The sequence below is a fragment of the Protopterus annectens genome, chromosome 8.part0 (assembly GCF_019279795.1).
Source record: "Protopterus annectens isolate FY-2018-M chromosome 8.part0, PAN1.0, whole genome shotgun sequence".
NCBI classification, from domain to species: Eukaryota; Metazoa; Chordata; order Ceratodontiformes; family Protopteridae; genus Protopterus; species Protopterus annectens.
In genome coordinates this window covers 713,193,209-713,217,862 of record NC_056741.1, presented here as the reverse complement: position 1 = coordinate 713,217,862, position 24,654 = coordinate 713,193,209, and the positions used below count along the sequence as shown (strand labels likewise).

General features: G+C 37.5%; 1 protein-coding gene across 3 annotated transcripts in view; it reads left to right on the top strand.

The window, feature by feature from the left end:
* The window catches only part of DAP3 (death associated protein 3), a 1,113,059-nt gene that overhangs the window by 952,352 nt on the left and 136,053 nt on the right, over positions 1 to 24,654 (top strand). For all 3 annotated transcript variants that reach the window (XM_044080167.1, XM_044080166.1, XM_044080165.1), the window contains exon 10: positions 13,037 to 13,096. In XM_044080167.1, coding sequence (XP_043936102.1) covers positions 13,037 to 13,096 — 60 coding nt within the window. The remainder of the gene's footprint in view (positions 1 to 13,036; positions 13,097 to 24,654) is intronic.

Below are 24,654 nucleotides of genomic sequence, written 5' to 3'. Positions count from 1 at the left end.
GTGGGGGGGCAGTTCTCATGTATGAGGCTGATTACGACAGTAGGATGGAATTATTGCTAGCTTCTGATAGCTATTCAAAGATTTCTAGAAATGAGCTTAATCAAGCATATTCTAAAATCAAAAATACCTTAAGTGATTTATTCATTGAGGGGAGTCTTACCTTGGATTTGTACCATTATTTAAGTATGCCAGCTCCTTTGACCCCAGTAATGTTTGGAGTGCCCAAGTTACATAAAGGGATTTACGATTTAAATTTTCGTCCCATTATTGATGGTCGGCAGTCAATTACCTACGCTTGTGCCAAATGGATTGACAAAAAATTAAAAGAAATTCTTAAAACTGAGCCACAAATCTGTATAGATTCGTGGCATGTTTTAAAACATTTGAATTCTATTCCCTTTGACAACAACTACAAGTTTGTTACTGCTGATGTCAGTAACTTGTACACAGTAATTCCCCAAGACATTGGGCTTCTTTGGGTAAGAGAATTTCTTTTACTCAAACATTACCCTGGCCAATGATATTGATTTGCTTATTAGCTTATTAGATTTGGTCTTGAGTAATAATTACTTTATGTTCAAAGATAAAACATACTTGCAGAAAACTGGAGTCGCGATGGGTTTCCCATGTGGGGGTTCCTTCGCCAATGTAGTTATGGCATTCTGGGAACGCGCATATTTGTTTAAAGATGTTTTATTTCAACAAATAGTAATATGGTACACGAGATACCAAGATGATATCTTTATGATTATTAACAGCAGTGAAGTACAGATCAAAGAATTAATGAAAACTATGAATGAATTGACTTCTTTCCTTGAATTTTCTTTTATATTAAACAATGCATCTATTAATTTTTTGGATATTTTGATCAGTAAGGATGTTTCCAGGAAATGCTTTGTAACTAGTATTTTCAGAAAGCCTTTGTACAGCAATTCCTTCCTACATTTTTCTAGTCACCATCCTTATTTTCAAAAGCATGGCATTGTAAAAGGACAATTGGTCCGTGCGTCACGTATGTGTTCCGAGGATTACCTGTTTGAGGAGGAGTGTCAGTTTCTTAAACAAATGTTCTTAAACAGGGATTATCCTTGCAAAATGTTTAACAATCTAATGAAAGAAATTGAATATAAGAGAAGAAATGGCACGTTGGCTCCATTGTTTAATAATAATCATATGAATACACAGTCTCTTGACTTAGATAATTCAAGCTCCACTATCAATAATAGGATTGATCCTTCCAGCATTGTTAACTATAGATCAAGTTTATCAACACCATATAATGATCTTATGTTGGAGTTTAGGAATATTCTCAACATCAATTGGGAATTGATTTTACAAGATTCCCAATGCCGGGAGATTCTGGGTACAAGACCACTAATGGTCTTTAAGAGAACACCTTCTCTAAAGACATTATTTGAACGCCCATTTCAACAATATAAACCTAACAGGGGGATGTTCAAATGTGGTCACTGTAGTTATTGTAAATATATACAAACAGGGTCCACATTTTATATTAGAGGTGTTAAATATCATATTAACAATAGATATAATTGTCAAACTGAAGGTGTAGTTTATTTAGCAGTGTGCCAACTATGTCATACTTTTTATTTTGGCAAGACTGAGCGCCAATTTAAGCAGCGTATATATGAACATCTATACGCCATTTCTAAGAAAAATATTGTGAACGCCCTTGCCAAACATACAATAGATAACAATAATCACAAATTCTTATTTATGGTAGTGCAAAAAATCATTAAGGACCCTAGGGGAGGACCTTGGAATTTGTTATTAGAGGAACAAGAACTGCTTTGGCAGCTAAAAACTAATGCGTTCGTTCCTCCAGGTCTCAATGAGACCTGTTCTATAAAATGTCTCTTGAAACTTAAGACCCTTTTAAGATAATCTAAGATTTATTATTTTAGATATTAATATTTAAAATTTATTTAGCATATATATGAATTGTGTAGCATTTCATTATTTAGCAACAATGTTTAAGTAATTATTTTATATTATATGTGATACATGAAGTATTCTTAGGTGTTGGTTTTGTTCTTCATATATATCTTTTCTGTATATGAAGTATATTATTCCTAAAGTAGGATTTTTTTAATGATTGTCTTATAAAAGTGTTTAATTGATCCTTTATTGTTTGTTTAAATTAATTAATCAATTGTCCAATTAACATTGTCAAATACATAAGCTGGATGTATTTGGTTTGTTAAACTGTCTGAGGAAGTGCGAGGATTATTCGCATGAAAGCGCTAACTAGTAAAAGTTTTATATCTCCATTTGGTCTGCAGTTGGTACCTTTTTTTCGTTTTATTTGATGGTGAGTACATAACTTCTTATTTCTCTCCCACTTTGTTGAAAATTTCCCTGTTTGTTCTAAAAATATTCCAGTTAGATTCCATCACTTTTTTATACTGTTGGTATTCTAATTGTACTGCAATACACAAGTTTTTTCTAACTTTTTAGTCTGAAGACCATCCCTGGAATGGTTCACACTTATAGTGAAACCCACCCCCAGCAGTGGTTTATAAAAAACGTCCCATTTCACATGTACTTATTTCAAAATTTCTTCTACTAAATATTTGGGCTATCCCATATTTTGGAACATACTAGAAACCTTTTCTAGTTCAGAGCCCAAGTCCTCCAAATGCGAAGTCATACGGGCCACCCTGATGGCCTGACCCTTAATACTTCTCTTTTGTCCCATGGTGTGTTTACTTTGAAAATGCAAATATGCATTGCAAAAAGTGTCCTTTCTATATATTTTAGACCTAAAAGCATCAATTCCTTTTGAAATACAAGTGTCATTAATTGAAAGTATTTAAAAGGTTCATTTTTAGTAGGAAGTTGTATTCTGGTGAAGTTTCTTACAGGAGATGAAAGTGCTTAATACTAATAAAATACTGGATTTTTATTTTTACTTCCTGAGTGCATTTTCTACAAGGATGGTATTTCAGTTATTTTAGTGACATTTGTGTGTTTTTTACTTGGTGTGGTGTTCCTTGGTGTAAGAAACCATCTTTCCCATGTTTCCCTACAAAACTTTCATGTTCTTAAAGATTTAAGTGTGCATCTTGTAACATTATCATTTGTGAATTACTATCATAAATGTAGGACAACACCTTGTCTTTTTCCATCCACCAGCCCATCACAGACAGTCATGTTTTCATATAAAGTTTATTTTATTCTAATTAAATATTCTAGTTGTCTTTATGTTGCTCACTGGCCTTATGAGTCTGTTTCGATCATTTGTATGTCACTTTGTATATTTTTTATAATAATTTTCCAACTTAAACTGATCTCTCATTTTCAGAACAACACAGAGTTTCCCCCCATAACCACAAATAAACAACATATTAATTATACACATTTTCTCAAGGCAGTAGAGCTCGTGCTGTGTAGAAATAGGAGTGTAAGGCTTCTTCTACCCTTTTCTAAGCAAACTCCCACATTGATTTACTCTTTCAGGTTGCAGAGTACCTGCTGTAAGTTGATAATCACTTTGTTTCTCTTATTTGCAGACTAGCAGTTTGTTTTTGTCATTGTACATCTATTCTTTTATTTCTAGGCAGCCATAAACTGCTATTGGTTGTCCTTCATTTAGTATGCTTGTTAATTTCATTTTTATTCATTGCTGCAGCTTATATATTTTTGCAGCTGGTATGCATATCTCCAGTGTTTTAGTTACTTTCAAAAGGTTAAACTTGTTAGCAGTTTAGACAAGACAAATGCATCCTTTTGTAATTAGTCATAGTTTGTCAATTAGCTTGGCCTACAAGCTGAAAACTTTTCAGCCTACATCCAAAACAAATAGCATTTCAACCAAGCAGCATGTAGTATCATAGTTATTTTCTCACTTATGCTTATGGATTTCAGTAGTTTTTAAAATGTCTTTGTGCATTTCAGTTATACCAAAACATCCTTGCCATAATACACTCCACCTCCATATTCATGTGCATTTAAGGTACTCTCCTCACTCAATGTTTCCAGTACATTTTCTTTTAAATACATTGTCTGTCATCTATTTGCTTCACTTGACAGCTAGCAGTATATTAGTTCCCTTCATTTATAATACATTTCTTTCTCACTTTTATTTGTTCACTGTAATAGAATTTGTATTAGAAGCAAAGAACAGATTACAGTTTGAAAACAAATCATACTTTCATCAGACAGCATGAAATATAGAGAGTGAAAGCCGCCCTGAATAGATTGCAGGAAAAAAGCATCCTAAATTGTAATCCATATTGTTTGCTGATTTTGATTTTTTTAATCTTATTTCAGTTTGCTAAGTGGGGTAGAACACTGATCCATTTGAGGACCTTTTTGGGGTTGAACCTGTCACAAGTAACATTCTTAGTCATGTACATGGCAAAATATTGGCATACAGTAAGAAAGTATATTTGATATAAAAACACTGACATAATACAGTTGATAAAATTATTGTGGACTATATACAGTATTTACTAGTTGAAAGAAAAAAGTAAGGAGGAAGGAAGGGGGAGACAGGGATGGTAGGAAATGGAGGAATAGAGAAATGGATGAGTACTGTAAGAGTACAAGTGGAATATTGAAAAAGATGCGAGTTGTATGACTCTTGAATGTTCCTGATTTTGTGGAATAACAATTGTTCCTCATATTTTCCCTTGTCCCTTGTAAAATGTTTGATTTTCTCACTAAACCTTTATGGCCACCTGGACACTATCTGCTATCCTGCTCCATAGCTAAACTATGGAACTCTCTTCTTCCCACCCTTAAAAATACTCATAACCACTCTAACTTTAAATCCCTCCTCCATTCCTACCTATTTTCAAAGTGGGAATACCCTTGCTCCTTCCCCACATAGGACCCTCCTATATCCAAACCCACCTTCTAATTCTATGCATCTTCTCTCCACTCAAATCATTTGCCCTCCTACTTCTCCTTAACCTCCAAATTTTATTAATAGTTTATTTCCAACAATTTCTCATCCTCAATTGTAATTCACTGTTAGTGACCCTTAGACTGTACTGTTGCTAGATTTTTACTACTATTATTGTGAAATGTAAAATTTCAAATGTAGTTCACTGTTAATGACTCTTAGACTGTGTATACTTGCTAGATTTTATCATTATTGTAGAATGTAGAATTTGTTTTTACTGTAGAATGCTGCATAAAGCTGTATGACTGCTTTGCTTTGTATGTGTATATTTTTATATGTCTGTCATTGTTACTGGAGCTTTTCTCCCCAGGCCACCATTGAAAACGGGCTCATTTTAGGCCCAGTAGACTTCCCTGGTCATCAAACTGAAATAAATAAAATAAATACTGGTTATGAAAATATTCAAAAACTGACCTAGGTTGTGGCTTTTGTCCTTTCATTTTGTTTTTATGCAGAATACTTGAGTAAAGATAAGAGGTATGGAGAGTTATGTATAAAGGGCAAGCTAAGATTGATGAGCGACCTATGTTGTGGGAGAGAAAATAAGGATAAAGAGTTTAAAGGCTATGTGATATTTTTGTGAAAACAGTTTTCACCAAAGACAATGGAAGGACATATGTATGGCTCACAAGTATGCAACAAAGCCTAGAAGGATGTTTTCTTGAAAGTGTTTGCATGATATTTTTATACCCCAAGCAGATTACAAATAATTTTTCCTCAGGTAGACTGCAAATGTTGTAGGTGTGATGAGGAAGAAAGAGGTAACTGGATACATATGTTTTGGGAGTGTGAGTTGGCAGACTTCAGAATATCCTTAGAGTACTCTGTCAGAAATATTGGGTCAGCAAATGGGTGTAGCTAAGGAAGTTATTTTTTGAGCTTGGAGACAGGAACTGAATTGCCTGGACTTAGTAAGACCTTATGTTTAAATCCGGTGGCTGCCAGAAATCAGTTACGAGAATAGGGAAATTGAAGTCTAAATCAACTGTATTTGAAGTATTGAATATTTTAACAGAGATAAAGAACTGGAAGTGGGATCTTTAGAAAAGGGTAGGAGCAAATTACTAAATGGAAATTATGAGAACAATGCATTCAGAATAATCTGGAGGAGCGAGGGTTTAAGGGAAAGCAGGAACTGAGTAATTTATCTAATGTTGGAGTGATAATTGTACAAAAGAATATGTGATGTGTAATGTTTCTAACTGTGAACATGTTAAAATTTTTTTCATTTTATATAAATGTATGTTTTCCTATGTCTTAGGTGATAATTCAATAAAGGAATTAAAAAAGTCTTCACCAAAACAGTATTTTAGTAGTTTAGAGTAATGCTGAAGCTCTAAAGCATTTTTTGTAAAAATGTCTAGTGTCCAGGTCAGTTATGGAGTATGAGTGGGAGGTTGCAGTGGGTTTGAGCAAATCTCATTTCCTCTTGGTTGATTTCTCATTGTTTTTTTTTTTTGTTCATAGGTTCATAGGTTCATACTAGGCTATCTGCCCAAGGGCATTTATAAGCCTAGCCCATAGTTATGTGACTTTCGCCACCCCTTTAGTTTGAAGAAAATTATGCCTATTATTTTGCTGTGCCTCTGTCAAGCAGTGACACTGAAGTAATCCCTGGGGTATATCTGCGATCTCTCATCCATTGGTCAAGATTCCTCTTGAACAAGGCCAGCGAGGTGCTCTGCCTCACATGTACCGGGATTTTGTTCCACAGCATAGGGAATCTCTGGGTGATGAATCTGTCCCTCCAGCACGTTCTATTAATAACCGTGTCAAGGTTTAAGTCTCCCGCCCTTGTGATTCTGAGGGATCTAGATTTTTTGAGGTGAAGCATATTCATCAAATCTGGGTTTGACATGGCCTTATATGTCAGGCACAGGTCACCTCTGAGCAAGCGGTATGCGACTGAATAGAGCTGGAGTTTTCAGTCGGGCAGCATAAGACATATTTTTGAGACCCTTTATCCTTTTGGTGAGGAACTTTTGGGGCCTTTCCAGCTGCTGCAGGTGTCGGGTCAGATACATTCCGAATGGGGCATTGTACTCAGTCATAGGTCTAATGAGTGATGAGTACAGGGGGATGATGACCTCCCTTGATCTAGATGTGAATCCCTTCATGATCAGGTGGGCAATGTAGAAGGTTTTCCTAACTACTTTGGCAACATGAGTGTCAAACGAAAGGTTACTGTCAACCTGGGTCCCCGGATCCCTGATGACGACTTCTGTGCTCAGTGGATTGCCACCTATATGGTAGCTAGGGGTAACTTTGTTTTTCCCGAAGGGTATGACTATGCATTTCTTGGCGTTTAACTTTAGGCCATGGCTCTGGCACCAGTTATCCGTTTCTGTGAGGCCCTTCTGAAGGATATCTGTGTCAGATGTGTTTTCGACTATGGCGCCCAGTTTGCAGTCATCTGCAAACTTTGTCAGCCATAACCCTCCTGTGTTTGCTTGTACTTCAGAAAAGTAGATGCCGAACAAGAGTGGTCCCAGGACTGAGCCCTGTGGGACACCACTTGTGACAGGCTTTGAGTCTGACATGGCGCCAGCAACTCTGACCCTGTGGGTTCTGTCACTTAGCCAGTTTGCAACCCATCTTGTGATGTATGGGTTTACATTCAAGCTGATGAGTTTTTCGATGATACCTGAGTGGGGTATTGTGTCGAAGGCCTTTGCCAGGTCGAGGTAGGCTGTATGGGACTGCCTTACCCTCATCAATGGCCTTGGTGACTGTTTCGAAAAAGTCAACCAAGTTTAAAAGGCATGATCTGCCTTTGACAAAGCCAAACTGGGTTGGATCCAAAGTCTGCAAGTTCCCTATGTCTTTATTTATGAGTTCCATTATGATCCTCTCCATGGCTTTGCAGATAAGGCTTGTCAAGCTAATGGGACGGTAATTTCCAGGGTCGGTGGAGGCACCGCCCTTGTGAAATGGGACCACAGTCGCCATGTGCCACTCCTTGGGTACGTATCCTGAGGTGAGGCTAAGATTAAACAGCTGTCCTAACTGCGGGTTTAATTCCTCATTGAGTTCGTGGAGCACACAGCCGGGGACACCATCTGGTCCCATGGATGCTGTGTTTTTTGCCTTGGAGAGAGCAGTTCTCACCTGGGCGTTGGAGATGTTTGGGGGGCTACAATCCTCTGGTATAGATATCTCTCCTTTGGGGGGGAGGGGGGGAGAAGTTTGCACTGAACCTGTCAGCCAGTATGTTGGCAATGTGTGTAGGTTCAGTAATCTTCACATCATTTTGAACTAATTCTGAGCATATCTGGGAGTTTCCTCCTAGGTTTCTAACATAGCTAAAGAAGGCCTTATGATTGTCTTTTGAGTCCTTGGCGATTTTTCTCTCAAAATTTGCCTTGGATGATTTTATGAGAGCTCTTAGTTTTTTACTTATAATGATCAAAGGTGTCTTACCTTTCAAGGATTTTGTTCTATCTTGTAGTAGCTTCCTCCTTTTGTTGTAGAGCTTGTTTATGGCTGGGGTCCACCAGACTGGACGCTTGCCTTTGGTACAAAGAGTCTTAGTTTTGTTTGGGATTGCCTGATCCATGCAGTCCTGTAGGTGCTGGTAGAAGGCATTTGTAAGTGGTTCAGTGGTTTGAGTAATGTTTACCACTGGCTCAGGGGCCTTAAAGGAGACCACACTAGTTTTTAGAAGTGTGAAGTCGGCTTTTGAGAAGTTTTTCACTGTGGTCTTTATTTCAGGTGGGGGCAGGATGAGGACCTCCAGCGAGATTAGTTTATGATCTGATCTCACCAGTGAGGGGTATACTTCCGGTGTTGAACATTGTGATCCCATGTTCGTGATGATGAGATCAAGTATGTTTTCTCCTCTTGTGGGGATGGTGACTAGTTGTTCCATGGCATTTGAGTTTATGAACTCCAGGAACCTTTGGGCTAGAGTGTTTGGGCTTGAGTAGTGTTCCCAGTCTATATTAGGGTAGTTGAAGTCACCTAGTATGATGGTGTTTGGAGATACATTTATCACCTCCAGTGTTTTCAGGAAGGCCATGTGAGGTTCCTGAGTTTGAGAGGGTGGCCTGTAACATGCTACAAATTGCAGAGCAGTCTTGCCTATGGTTAATTGCACCTGGATGGTCTCCGATGCATCGTGCGTTGCCACCAACCTTGAGGTGTGTGTGTCCTTTATGAATATGGACACCCCCCCTCCTTTCTTGGTGTTGTCCGGATTTTGGGGCCGGAACGCATGATATGAGGTGAAACCTGATAGTGCTGGGGTGCTCTCAGGAGCCTTGAACCAGGTTTCTGTCACAGCACAGACATCGATGTTCTTCATACTGAGAAGGGCCTCGAGTGCGTGCATCTTGAGATTGAGACTTCTGGCACTGAGCAGCATTACCCTTAGTTTTTTTTTCCTTTTTTGTGTTCTAGGGTGGTAGGTTTAGAATTTGAGCCTTGCCTAAAAAGGGCACTATGGGGTGGCAAGAGCCTTTGCCAATATCCGGAAGCCCAGGGGTGACAGGTGCAAGCCGTCCCTTGCGAAGCAGCGTGGCTTGTCCAGCATGTCATCCCAGGCAGACAGACATTGGATCCCCTTTGAATGACACCAGAATTTAAGCCAATTATTAAAGCTGATCATCTTATCACTGTATTGTGGCATCATTCTAGGTGAAGGTAGGATACTGCTCAAGGTCAGAGTCATACCTGCCTGGGCTACATAATCAGAGAGCTCCTCAATGTCTCTTTTCATGTAGTCCAAGGAGGTACGCCTCAGGTCGTTGACACCAGCGTGGACAATGACTGAGTCGTACTTGTACCTGCTGTTGAGAGACCTGAGTGCTTGTGTTATGTGGCGGATTCTAGCGCCCGACAGGCAGCTTACTGTGACCTTCTCCTTGCTCAGTCTGGTGAGCGGGACGTCAGTGTGCCTGACTATGGAGTCACCAATGACGAGTGTGTCTGGCATTGTGTTTGGCCTTAAGGGCTGTGACTGTTTGACACTCTGACTGTGTGGTCTATGTGTTGCATGTGTTGGGTCCTGAGGTGGTAGTTGTTTGGGTGTCTGCTTTGGTGGCCTCTGCTGTTTTGGTAAATTTTTGATCAGAGCCTCAGAGTATGTCTTTGTGTGATTATGTGTATGATTTGAAGTTGTGATGGTACTATGTGTGACTGGGTATGTAGTGTGTGTGGTTACCTTCTCCTCCTGTCTGGTCTTGCCAGTCCTATGTTGAGAGAGCTCAGCCTCCAGTTTGGCCGTAAAGTTGCATCTCTCGCATGTATTTGTGTTTTGTGGGAGAAGGAGAGGATTGTCTGTGTACATGAGGCAATTGTAACATTGCCTCAATATTCCCAGGTTCACCAGTTGAGCAGGAGAGGACACTAGCAACTGATCCCTTGACATGCTAGAAGTAATAGATAAAAAAACTTACAAAAGACTCCGGGGGATGTGGGTTCTAGGCTGGTGGGGTACTATCTATAATAATAGTGCTTTATCAAGGTGCAAGTACTGTAGGAGCAAGTGCTAGGCTTTACAGATAGAGAATAGTCTAGTAGAGATGAACTTTTTAGTTATAGGATACGCTGGTTAGATCAGCAGTACAGTTCGAGGAAGGTAGTTTTAAGGGAAAATTTGAAGAGTGGAATTTAGGTAGCCCGAATAGTTTAACCTTGTTAAACCGCCGCTGCTCTTGTGTGCAACAGTGGCAACTTCGCGCTAAAGTGCGCTAACACGTGCTTTATAGCAGGGGGCTGGAAAAAACAGGAAATGACCCAAAATGGCCAACGAATTACTAGTTGCTGTCTCTAACCACTCCTCTGAGGACAAACAAGCAGCTCAGTACTCCCCACTCCCACTGGTGAGTAAAGAAACTAGCTCTGGCCACACAAGAAAATGGAGGAAACAGGAACCAAATACAAAGCCCAGGGATCAGCAAAATCTGATCACTGGAACAACTAGCTAGGAAAGTTTAGGAAAGGAGAAGTATATTTTTGTTTTTTTTAGTTTTTTTGCAAACAGACAGAAGAAAATACAGTAAATGCTTTGGTATTAGACTAAATTGCTATCAAAGGCTGGTACACTTGAGTGTATTTGCCTGTTTGTTACTTTTAAGCAAAACTTTAGCCAACATGTGCAATCAACAATTTAAGCACAGAAAAACAGGAAAATCAGGTAATAAAACAGTAATATAGGCACAAACAGTAGTCTAAAAGCTCAAAAGATCGAAAAATGCAAAATAAAATGTTTAAAAAATACTTATTATCAAGAAAGTTGCTTTTTCTGCTCTCTGCTGGCTTAGGAACTCTGCATGGGGACCACGAGGAGCTATGCCAAGTTCTCTAATGCCAGAAAAGCCCGCCAAAGCGTGCTTTATAGCAGGGGGCTGGAAAAACAGGAAATGACCCAAAATGGCCAACGAATTACTAGTTGCTGTCTCTAACCACTCCTCTGAGGACAAACAAGCAGCTCAGTACTCCCCACTCCCACTGGTGAGTAAAGAAACTACCTCTGGCCACACAAGAAAATGGAGGAAACAGGAACCAAATACAAAGCCCAGGGATCAGCAAAATCTGATCACTGGAACAACTAGCTAGGAAAGTTTAGGAAAGGAGAAGTATTTTTTGGGGGATTTTTTTAGTTTTTTTGCAAACAGACAGAAAAAATACAGTAAATGCTTTGGTATTCGACTAAATTGCTATCAAAGGCTGGTACACTTGAGTGTATTAGCCTGTTTGTTACTTTTTAGCAAAACTTTAGCCAACAAGTGCAATCAACAATTTAAGCACAGAAAAACAGGAAAATCAGATAATAAAACAGTAATATAGGCACAAACAGTAGTTGAAAAGCTCAAAAGATCGAAAAATGCAAAATAAAATGTTTAAAAAATACTTATTATCAAGAAAGTTGCTTTTTCTGCTCTCTGCTGGCTTAGGAACTCTGCAGGGGACCATGAGGAGCTATGCCAAGTTCTCTAATGCCAGAAAAGCCCGCCAAAGCGTGCTTTATAGCAGGGGGCTGGAAAAACAGGAAATGACCCAAAATGGCCAACGAATTACTAGTTGCTGTCTCTAACCACTCCTCTGAGGACAAACAAGCAGCTCAGTACTCCCCACTCCCACTGGTGAGTAAAGAAACTACCTCTGGCCACACAAGAAAATGGAGGAAACAGGAACCAAATACAAAGCCCAGGGATCAGCAAAATCTGATCACTGGAACAACTAGCTAGGAAAGTTTAGGAAAGGAGAAGTATTTTTTTGTTTTTAGTTTTTGCAAACAGACAGAAAAAATACAGTAAATGCTTTGGTATTCGACTAAATTGCTATCAAAGGCTGGTACACTTGAGTGTATTAGCCTGTTTGTTACTTTTAAGCAAAACTTTAGCCAACAAGTGCAATCAACAATTTAAGCACAGAAAAACAGGAAAATCAGGTAATAAAACAATAATATAGGCACAAACAGTAGTCGAAAAGCTCAAAAGATCGAAAAATGCAAAATAAAATGTTTAAAAAAATACTTATCAAGAAAGTTGCTTTTTCTGCTCTCTGCTGGCTTAGGAACTCTGCAGGGGACCACGAGGAGCTATGCCAAGTTCTCTAATTTTGTTTTGTTTTTTTTTGGGGCATTTATCTTTAGGGAGGATGTAGAAAAGTTAGTGCATTGGGAGTGCATTACTTTTTTATTATCTTTATAGGCAGTCATGCCACGAGGTGCTCATTACTGGGAAGCAGTATTTGGATTTTTTTTAACTTCTACCATTTTCTTTGTGTGTAGCATCCTTAGTATTGTATTCATGCCCATTAAATAATTTTTTCTAGTTTTTTTCCTGTTGGAACACATTTAAATTAAGTAATTATCTGTTTAAGAAGGAGAGATATGGAGCTAGGTTTATTGTGTTGTTCTGGAAGGCTGCCTGAGGGGAAGTCTAATTTTATTAATATTACAGAAAATATAGTTTACTTATTGAATTTTGTGTGTGTGTATATATATATATATATATATATATATATATATATATATATATATATATGTGTGTGTGTTTGTGTGTTTGTATATATACATATTGCTTATTTTGGTTTGAATAACAGTCTAATTCATATTTTTGCAAAATTGAGTCTCAATTTATATTATTACTTTTTCATTAATAGGTCCAACAGGAGGAGCTGACACTACTTCATAATCTGAGGAAACTGTTGAAAAATGATTGGGTAAGTTTTTTGTTTTTTTCCCTTAGTTTCCTTGCTGACCCCTAGCTTAACCTGCCCAAATGATTTTAGCATGACACCACAGAGAGTAGATTGTCCCTTGCCTCAAAAGTGATTTAATTACAAAGTGCCACCTTTTTCTTAAGTAACAGAAAATGCTTTTGAGATGGTAATCATGATGCCTCTCAAGTATGTCATTCTCCATCCTTGTGGTTCCTGTTGCCAGACTGCATACGTGTCCACTGATAACTGAAGCACATCTGTTGACATCAGCCTAATGTGTAAGGTGATGCCACTCATGCCTGCTTTCATGAAGAGTTCAGCTTGTGATGTTTCCAGGTGATTACCTGCCCTGGGATGCTGTTTGTGAACCCGCAGCAGACCTATGCTGTCAGATTTATCAGACTGTGCGTGGAGAACATTCACAGAAAATTCTTAAGACTCAGGGAAACAGGGCAAAACCAAATATGATATATAATAAAACATGTGAGATGTTGGCCCTTATTTGTGCTGTCAAGATACTCAAATCTGTTTGGAGGCTATGGTTGCAGCAAGTGGTTACAAATAGTAACTGTGTGTAGCATATAAAAAGAAAGGGTAACTCGTGATTACCAGGCTGTGCGGATGGGCTGTGATTATGTTGGAAGCCAAAGATGACCTAAAAGCTCAGGTCTTGTAAATACTTTCAACCCACAGCTGCTTAACAGACCCTTCCTTGATCCCCTAAAATGGAAACTTAAGGTATTTTTTTTTTTTTTTTTTAATAAACCGGTTAGCCACACCCTGTGGTACTGTGAGGAGAGATTTGCTTGGCTGCCAAAATCAACAGAACCCTGAGTTTTGTGTCAAGTGCCCATGAGGGGTGCTCCAGCAGTGCATGTGTTCCTAGCCTTATCCATCGTGTGACTTATATGTGCCTGTCATGTCAGGAGACTTGATAAGTAACACACATGTAGAGCGAATGTAGTCCCCTTTCCATGAGTTCTGTGCTGCAAATAAAATTCTCCATATTAACTGTGTATTTATTTATTTGTTTAACATTTTTTAACCAGGAAAGTCTAACTTGGAATTAAGCCAATTTTCAGTGGAGGCCTCTGGAGAACTGCTCCAGACACATGTCTTTAATGTGGGAAGAAACCAGAGCACCAGGAGGATACCCACACGAATGCAGGGAAGACATGCAGACTCCGCACAGAAGACACTTCAACCAAGTATCAAAGTAGAGAACCCATTGCTGTGAGGCAGCAACACTACTGCTGCACCACTGCAACATCCAGGATACTGCTAGGCATGCAAATTGTTGTAGCTAGCTCATTATCCATAAAGCTATAAACACATTTATGATAATGCCTCCCCCTCTTCCTCATAGTCCTCATGGCCAAAAAGTGCTACCATTTGTTATATTTTGCCTTCTTTTTTTTGACAGCAGCTTCTCTTCTAAAATGTACTAAAAACTCGACCAGTGCTGGTCTTTCACTTGGGATCCCCCTACTTCTTTCTCTTTTTATACTCTTGATATCAGTCCTTAATAGGTAAAGCAATTTCTAGCCAGCAGTTCAAATGAATTCTTGGCCTGTTCTTATTCTTTTACTTTTCTCTCTAATTATTTGCTCCCAATACCTCGGTTCTATTGCCAGTTTTCTCCAGTAAATTTCACTCTCCTCTTGCCTATTCTCTGTCCCCCTAATTGCAGTCATGCCTATCAGTAGAATCTCCTTTCTCCATCCTTGTGTTGGCTTAATTCTTAGAATACTTTCTGCCATTTTATGAATATAATATTCTGTATGGTTACCATTATTCTCCTTAAGGATCTGCATCCAAAATACCAGTCTTACCTTGTTTCTCGAGCCCCCTCCCGTGTTTCATCATCATCATCCCTTTCCACTTTGAATTAATAGGAGCCTTAACTCTATAGCTCTGTAATACCCCTTCAAATTTGGTAATCTCAAACACCTCATTCTATTGAAAGTATCAACGTATCCCACTTGACTCTTGCCCTCTTCCCCTCCCAGATAAAATACTTCAGTTTTTTTTTATTAATTGCTATCCACAGCTTCTCCTTTGGTTGATAAAAAAAAATATGCTTGACCTGTGTATAAAACTAAAGACCCTAAAATATTTTCACTGCTTGTCTTTTGCTATCCATATCCATAAAACAGAGCTTTCAATTTCTCGTTTTTTGTATAATGTTTTGTTTAATCTTTCCCACATATTCTTACCTGTCAAAACAGAGTCCTTTTTAATCCATACTCCTATGGGATTGTAGTTTATCAGATACCTATAAATATGGTCATGTGTGGGTACATAGTTTCCAGCTATTGTTTTTCTTTTATCTTCATTAATTTTGCATCCCAAAAAGACTTGCAACTATCTCAGAATGCTCCACAAGACTGAAATGTCCCTTTCTGGTTTTATCAAGTATAACATATCATCTGCAAATAAAGCCATTTTTTCTTGACTTTCCATACCAATTATATCCTTGAACTTTGGAGTCTCTTATTTTCTTTGTCAGTGGTTCTAACTATAAAACAAATAAAGGGAAAAGAGGACACCCTTAACTGGTACTAATGCTCAAACAAAACTTATCAGACAGGAGTCCCCTCACTTTAATTTATACCTCCAATCCCTTGTATGTCCTCCTAATCAATCTTATAATTTTGTTAGGGAATGCAAATGCTTTCATTACCAAATCACAGCTTACTGTGCTGAATTCTTTCTCTGCATCAAGACCCACCAACAACAGTAGTATTTTTTTTACGTTGTGCTTCCCTCTGGATCATCACTGATGTTCATCGTGTTTCACTGTTGCAGTCATTACACTTGGGTTATATGTTAGATGTTTGACTCCCCTCCATAAAACCACATTGATCTGTATTTATCAAGTTTGTCATCACCTTTGCCATTCTTTTAGCCATTATAGACAAAAACAATTTTTATAATCACGGTTGTAATCTTGGTTTAGAATTATAATAGGCCTATATGAAGCTAGATTTTGATGGGCCTTTACCATATTTAGGTATTACAACCACTGCCGCTTTCTTCCAGGATGATGGTGCTTTTCCTCCTTTTAAAATACTGTTAAATCCTTCCAGGTCTTTATCACTTTTTTTCTCTCTCAGCTTTCAGACTTCCACAGGAGTACTATCTATTCCTGGTGACTTTTCTGTAGATTAGTTATACATCACCGTTTTTATTTCATTTCGTCCTATCCTATTTGAAATTGAGCCTTTTTTCCCTCTAACCTTGGCATATTAGTTCTTCCATAAACATTTCATGTGTATTTTTTCTGTTTTACACAGGTTTTCATACATTTTCCGAAATATTTCTAATACCGCTACAGGATCTCTGGTTATTTTCCATGTTATAAACGCCCTAAGCTTTGCAGCAACTCTTTCTACTGTCTGTTGAGCAAGCTAACATGCTAAAAGTCTTTGTGCTCTGGTGTTCTCAAAACACAGTTGTTTAACAGCAATCTTTCTAAACTCATGCGTATTATCAAGGCAATCCGTTATTTTCTCTTTAGCACTTTGCATTTGCACCTCTTGTCGTCCTGTGAGATTCCACCTTTTTAACCAGTACTTTAATCTTTGTCAGTCCCTCTACATAATTCTTGTTACTTCTTAACCATCTCTCTTTTAACTTCCACCCTATTTTTAAACTCCACTTTAATTTTTTCCACTCCCTGGCTATATTGTCAAAAGAAACTTTTATCTTCTATAATATGTCCTGAATAATTTCCACTACCCATTCCTTAAATTCTTCTCTTTTTATGGATAGGTGGGGAAGCTCCATTGTCTCATCTTTATTTCATTACTCTGCATTTTTATTGTAGTTATTTGTGTATGATCTGAAATAGTTATTGGATATATAACAAAACTTAGTTAAATGCACATGTTCCTCTGAAATGTAACATCTGTCTAGCCTAGCCCAATTTTTGACTTGGGGAATATGTAGATTCTCGCCAAGCTCCTACTACTGAATTCACATCTTCCATACCAAATATTTTCGTAAATTTCTTCAACAATCTACCCTCTTTTGTTATATGTTCCCTTCTAGGCCCCTGAGATACATCTTTACTGTTCCAAATCAAATTCCAGTCCCCACCTTTCAGTAATATACCCTGCTGAAAGCTGATTATTTCTCCCAGAATTTTCTTAAGCTCCATTGTAGCAGTTTTAGGTGCCATATAAAGGGTTTTTATTGAATTGTCGGCAGCTTAGGTTGTCGAATGCTTAATCATCGAAACCCAAGTGTCGAACGCTTACAATACCTAAGAAATTATATCTGCTCTCTAGCATGTAACATAATTGTAAATTGTTCTTTTTTTCTATATTGTATCTGTATCTAAACTTTGTAAAATGGAGCTTTTCTCCCTGAACCTCCACTGAAAACAGGCTCCCTGAGCCCAGTGGACATTCCCGGTCATCAAACTGGAAATAAATAAATGTTTTAGGATTCAACAACCTAAGCTGTCAGTTATAATATAGAAGCTATATAAATACATGCCAGAGTAATCCTCCTCCCATGTCAGTAGCCCTGTACTACCCCAAATGTACCATTATCATATTTTTCCACCTCTTCTGTCACTGTTGGAGCTCCTCTTATAGTTAATTTATGTACTTCTTTTTTCTTCATCTTAGATATTCAGCTGACTAACCATCCTGAAATCCTTTCATTACCAAATTCACTTGCTCAGTTATTTCCAAATGTCTCTCCTCAAGCATAGCTATTTGCACTTTGCATTTGTAATGTAGTTCACTACTTTCTTTTCTGTGTATCTGTGAGACCATTCACATTTAAAGATAATATGGAAAGTGTCATTATGATAAGAAGTTAATATTCCCACATGTTATGGAGAACAGCCTTTTAAATGTCTAGTTTCAACTTCTGTGTTACATGAATACACTAATATTTGGCAGGATAATATTTTATACATTTGTTTCTTGTCATAGCCATTTTAAATGTATGTTGCATCTTGTATGACTTTTTGTTTTAATGAAAATCCTCAAACAAAGCAAAAAAAAAGAATAAACACACCCCAGAACTTAACTTAATACTAACATACAAAACTGTGTACATCTTCAAGTAATGAAGTTTTAACCATCCTAATAGGAACATTTGTCCCATACTGACAACCACACTCACAGGCTTGAATTAACCTATATTGAAGGTTATCTGTGCTAAGATGCATGGTACAGCCCGTGCTTCTACTTCCACTAGATGCTGTCTGTTTTTGTATTGTCTGTATTCTCCTTAATGTAGAAAATACCTTGAATACTTTCAGAATCTTTATCTTATAGCCATTGAAAGGAACTATATGCTTTTATTGCCCCCCTCATCAGACTGTCTCCATAGAAACGTGAAAACCAGATTCACAGCTGCCCTCCACATTACTCTATGAAAATAGATGTGCTAGAGGAAAACTTTTCATTATATTCAGGGTTTTTATTTATTTGATTCCCTCTTAAAACTTATTAAATCAAACCAAGGGCCTTAATCCAGCCATTCTTCTATGCAAAAGTAAGAAAAAGCATATACATTTTTCTTGTATCATACTCTTTTGTCCAGACTTTTCTTCTCTTTTTACATTGCAGTGCCTACATTTCATAAAATTGAACCTGAAGAAAGAAAGAAGGGAAAATAGGGGCACCTGCTTACTTTAGTACCCCTACTATACACAAAAATAACTGAAAAGGCTTTAATTTATAGCATGCAGTATGTGTCGTGTATTATAAAAATACTGTTAAATACAGACTTCCAAGATAGCTGCACATTGAGTAACGGCTTATTTCCAGATCTCCCAGTGTGAAAACAGAAACTCAGCAGAGAAGGCCAGTAGACTTATGTTTATGGGTGCATTTCAGTAACTGGCTAGTAAGTGCACTGCCAGGAGTAAAGAAATACAGAAGTCCCGGAAAAAATAAGCTACAAAAAGTGAGGAAGAAACACTGACTAGGGAAAGTTCTACAGCTGTTCAGCAAAAATCAATGCACCCTCCAGAAATGACTTCCAATAACTTACAGGGAGATGCAAGACAAAATCGTGCAGACCTGCTTAAAATAAACAAAACACTGATGGAGTATATCAACACAAAGAACAAAAGGCTGGAAAAAAATGGAAGAAGCTTTAAACAGATATTCAGAGGAGATGATGATAAAGCTGCAAAAATCAGAGGTCGAAATGAAGAAAAGGCTGGCTGAATATGAGACTGGTCAGGAAGAGATGTTTCAAAAAATAATAGAATTAGAGGACAGATCATGTAGGGAAACCTGAGAGTTTCAGCTATACCAGAGAAAGCTGGAAGGAACATACTGCATTAATTTTTGAAAGCACAGATAAGCAACTGGACTTGTATGCCATAGCAGGAGTTCTTAGTTGAAAGGGCACATCATGTGTATGCTCCAAACCTGGCTATAAGAAAGCAGCCTACACTTTTAATAGTAATCCTACCAGCAGGAGGAGTTGATTCTGATAAAACTGTAGCAGAAGGTCAACTTACTAAAAGTGGGAGACAACAGAGTGTTTGTGGAGAATGATTACTTGTACACCAGACAGAAGAGAAGTAAATTTATTCCGCTGTTCAGGGAGTTTCAAGATGCAGGTGTGAGATTCAAACTGCTATACTCATCTATCCTCAAGCTATTCTTCCCTGAAGGGACAAAATCATCTTTTAATGGAAGTACATACTAAGGAGGAAATACAAAAGTTTGTCCAACAAAAAGTAATCTGTGAAAGAGGAGGGAGATTCTGCTTCTTCTTCTTCTGGTATTAGACCACAGAGGGGACTGTATGTGTGAAACCTTTTCTAATTTTTCAGTGGAGAATGTTTGAGAGATGGAAGGGAGCATGGGAGTTGAAGAATTGAGAGTACATTGGAAATGAAGCAGAGACAGGATTTCGGAGATGAACAGTAATAAAACCAGTAACTTAATATGGGATTACAGTGCAATAACTATATTTGTGAAATACAACAGAAAATTAAAATCTGGAAATTTTGGACTTTTTCAAAATTTGTTGGACTTGTGAGGGACTCTAAAGCATATGCCCTACTTCATGTCATTAATGTTTGGAGAAATGCTTTGAGGATGGGAAGAGCAGGGAGAAAGTTAACTGTAAATAGATTTTTTTCTTAAATACTACTAATTTTGTGGTGTGTAGCTTTCTTTACATTGCTATAAAGTAATTTTTTTCAGTTATTTGTAGGTGTAAGGGGGATTGCAAACAGGTGTTGCTGTTCTTTTTTTTTTCTTTCTCCCTTTCTTGTTGTTCAGTTTTAAGAAATGTAGGCACTGCAATGTAAAAAAAAAAAAAAATAGCCTGGTTAAAAACCATGATAAAAGAAAAAAATAATGTTTTTTTTTTATTCTTGCATGGGGGAATGATTGGGTTAAAGACCTTAGATTTCTTTAGTAATAAGTTTTAAGAGATAGCAAGTAAATGAAAAGGAACATTGAATATTATGTGGCTTTTTTCTAGCAAATATATGTATGCTCAATAACTCTGCAGCTGGTCTTAGTTTCCATGGAAACAGTCCGATGATGAGAAATTGCCTGCCTGGTTTTCATGTCTCCATGGAGACAATCTGATAGAGAAACTGACTGCAGTCTGGTGGTGACTGAGGGAAAAAAAGAAAAGGGAAATTGGCTAGGAGCTAATGTTATCTGAAAACATTTAGGGGTTTGTTTGGTGGAGAGCGATTAGATGAGGAAAAAAGAAAAGGGAAATTGGCTAGGAAATAATGTTCTCTGAAAACATTTAGGGTTTTCCCAAAGTAGATAATGCTCTCTGAAAGCATTCAGGGGCTTTCCCAAGGTAGTTAATATTCTCTGAAAGCATTCAGTGTTTTTCCCAGCTGGGAGAGCTATAAAGATTAGACAAAAAACAATCGGCACTTAGTAGAAGCACAGGCTGCATCATACGTTTTAGCGTGGATAACCTTTCTTTTAGGTTAACTCAAGTTTGTGAGTGTGGCTGTCAATTTGGGACTTTAGTTCCTATTAGGAGGATAAAACTTCAGTATATGAAGGTGTACATAGTTTTGTGCATTTGTATTAAGCTAATAAGGTGTATTGGATGTGTCTGTGTGTGTTTTTGTTTGAGGGCTTTCAATAAAACAAAAAGTTTTATAAGATATGACATAGGCTGAAGTGGATATGACAAGAAACAACTGTATTAAAGTTCAACTTTCCAAACAATGTATGCATGTAATACAAAAGTTGGAACTGGACATTTAACAAAAAAGATGTTATACATAAAAGGTGGGAATAATAACTTTTTAATACAATGATGCTTTCTGTAATGTCTTTAAATGTAAATGTCTTCAAAGATAACTAGAAAAAAGAAAAAGTAGTGAACTATATTAACAATGGAGAGTGCAAATATCTGTATAACAGGGGAGACACTTAGAAAGAATTGAACATGTGAATTTGATAAAGGTCTTTCAGGATGGTTATTCAGCTGAATACCTAGGGCAAAGGAAAAGAGGAGTACTTACATTAGTTTCAAAAGGAGCTCCAGTAGTGCTAGAAGATAAAAAGATGATAATGGCAGCTTTATAGTGCTAAGGGGCTACTGGCAAGGGAGGAGGATTACACTGACGTGTTTACATTCCACCTAAAACTGCTTATAATGGAGCTTAAGAAAATTCTAGGAGAAATAATCAGTTTTCAGCAAGGAATATTAATTGTAGGTGGGGACTGGAATTCGAATTGCAGAATTGAAGGTGTGTCTGGGGAGCCAAGAAGGGAGAATATAACAAAGGAGAGTAGATTTTTGAAGAAATTTATGAAAATTTTTGGCATGGAAGATGTGAATTCAGTAACTGGAGATCAGAATGAATTTACATATTCCCCAAGATGTAAAAGCTGGGCTAGTCTAGACAGAATTTACATTTCCCAAGAACATGTGCATTTAAAGGTCTTGATACTCACCCAATAGCTATTTCAGATAATGTACAAATAGTGTAAATAAAAGCACAGGGTAATGAAATAAAAGTGAGACAGCCCTTTCCCACCAATTTGTTGAAAAGAGAGGAATTTAAGGAATGGGTAGTAGAGATTATTCAGGAGCTGTTAGAGATAGAAATTTCTTCTGAAAATATAGCTAGGGAGTGGGATAAAATTAAGGTGGTGTTTAAAAATAGGGTGGAAATAAAAGAAAGGGAGCTATGGCTAAGAAGTAACAAGAATTAGAGACTGACAAATGTTAAAATATTGCAGAATACTGGGAAATCTCACAGGACAAGAAGAGGATCAACTGCAGAATGTTAGAAAATAAGAGATCACCCCAGTAATATGCACAAGTTTAAAAAGGTTGCTGTCAAGTAATTGCTTTTGATAACACTAGAGCACAAAAACATTTAGCACAATGACTCAACAGAAAGTAGAAAGGAACTTAGGGAGCCTGAAACAAGGAAGGTAATGAGATCATGTAGAGGTATTAGACGTATTTTGGAAATTCTGTGACTGTGTCTATAATGCAGAAAAATATGAAAATCAAGAAAAAATATAAATGGAAATGTTTATGGAAGCATTAAATATGCCGAGGTTAGAGGTAGATGAGGCTCAGTTACTAACGGTTAGAATAGGAGAAGATGAGATAAAAATTGTGATGTATAGCCAATCTACGGGAAAGTCCCCTGGATTAGATGGTATTCATGTGGAAGTTTGGAAGCCAGGGGGAGAATTGATAAAGATCTGGGAGGTTTTTAACAGTATTTTAAGAGGAAAAGTACCAACGTCCTGGAAGAAAGAAGTGGCAGCTGTAATACCTAAAGAGGGTAAAGATCCATCAGTTCTAGCTTCAGTATAGTCCCTTTTCAATACTAAGCCATGATTATGAAGTGTTGATGTCTACGATGGCTAAAAGAATGGCAGAAGTAATGCCAAAACTGATAAATATGGATCAATGTTGTTTTGTGGAGGGGAGGCAAACATTTGACAACATTAATAGAACATTGATGATCCAGAGGGAAAGCAGAATGTAAGAAAATACCATTGTTGTTGGTAGGTCATGATGCAGAGAAAGCATTTGACAGAGTAAGCTGGGACTTTATGAGCAGGGCAATGGAAGCATTTGCATTTCCTGTAAAAAAAAAAAAAAAAAAAAATTAAAAAAAAAATTATATGGTTGATTAGGAGGATATATGAGGGATCGGAGGTGAAAATTACAGTAGACTGGGTCCTCTCTGATAATTTCTGCTTAAGCAGAGGAACCAGGCAAGGTTGCTCTCTTTCCCCTTTATTTGCATTATATTTAGAACCACTGGCAATGAAAATAAGGAACCCAGAAATTCAAGGATACAGTTGGTGTGGTAGTCAAGAAAAGCTGGCTTTATTTGCAGGTGATATTATGTTATACCTGACAAGACCAGAAAGAGGCATTAGTGTTGTGTAACATTGAGACAGTTTCAGATCCTTTCAGGATGCAACATTAATGAAGTTAAAACAAAGGTAATAGAGGTAAATTATATACCCACACACCAGTTGGTTCGGGAATATACATATTCATGGGGGCACAAAATGAAATATTTAGGAGTATGGATTAAAATGATTCTAGCGTGGCAGCTAAGGATATGTCAGAATAATCTAAACAAAAGAAAATACAAAAACTGAGAAAATGGAAGCTTTGTTATATGGATGTTGATAATAAGATATAAGAAGTCAATGTTTTAGTCCCAGTAGTCTTATACACAGGTCAGGCATATTTTTATCAGCCAGAGGAGAAGTTATGGATAGCAATTAGTAAAGAACTGAGGGGGTTTATCTGTGAGGGGAAGACTGCAAGAGTCAAGTGGGATAATCTGATTCTTCCAGTAGAACAGGGCTGATTGGGTTTACCCAATTTGCAGGGGTATTTCAGAGCTACACAGTTAAGACGTGTACATAGCATAAGCAGAAAACTATATTTCAGGGTGGAAAGGGATGATTATGAGAGGTGGGAAGCTCAAGAAACAAGGAGAGGGGGGGGTTTGGATGTAGGCCTTTAAGGAGAATAACAATAATCATACAGAATATTGTATCCATAAAATAGCAGAAAGTATCCTAAGAATTAAGCCAACATGGGATTGGAGAAAAGAAATTCTGCCGGTAGGGATGACTGCAATTAGGGATATAGACAGTAGCCAAGAAGGGGCTGGAATTTATTGGAGAAAACTGGCAAAGGAACCAAGGTATTGGGAGCAAATAACTATAGAGGGAAAGATGATAGAATGGGAAGACGTCAAGATTTTATTTGGACTGCAGGTTAGAGATGGCCTTCCCTGTCAGGGATTGATATCAGAGTATATGCAAAGAGAAAGAAACAGGGGGTCCTAAATGAAAGACCAACACTGTTAGATGTTTTAGTAGAATCTAGAACAGAAGTTGCCATTAAAAAAGGAATAATTAGTACAGGATATAAAATATTGCATGGTAACTGTAAGAATCAATCAGAGGAGGTTCGAAAGGATTGGGAAGAGAGATTGGATAAGCAATTCACAAAGAAATAATGAGAGGATATATGTATATTTCCCAAATATGCAACAAAATCTAGAAGATATATAATTTTTGCCTGGAAATGTT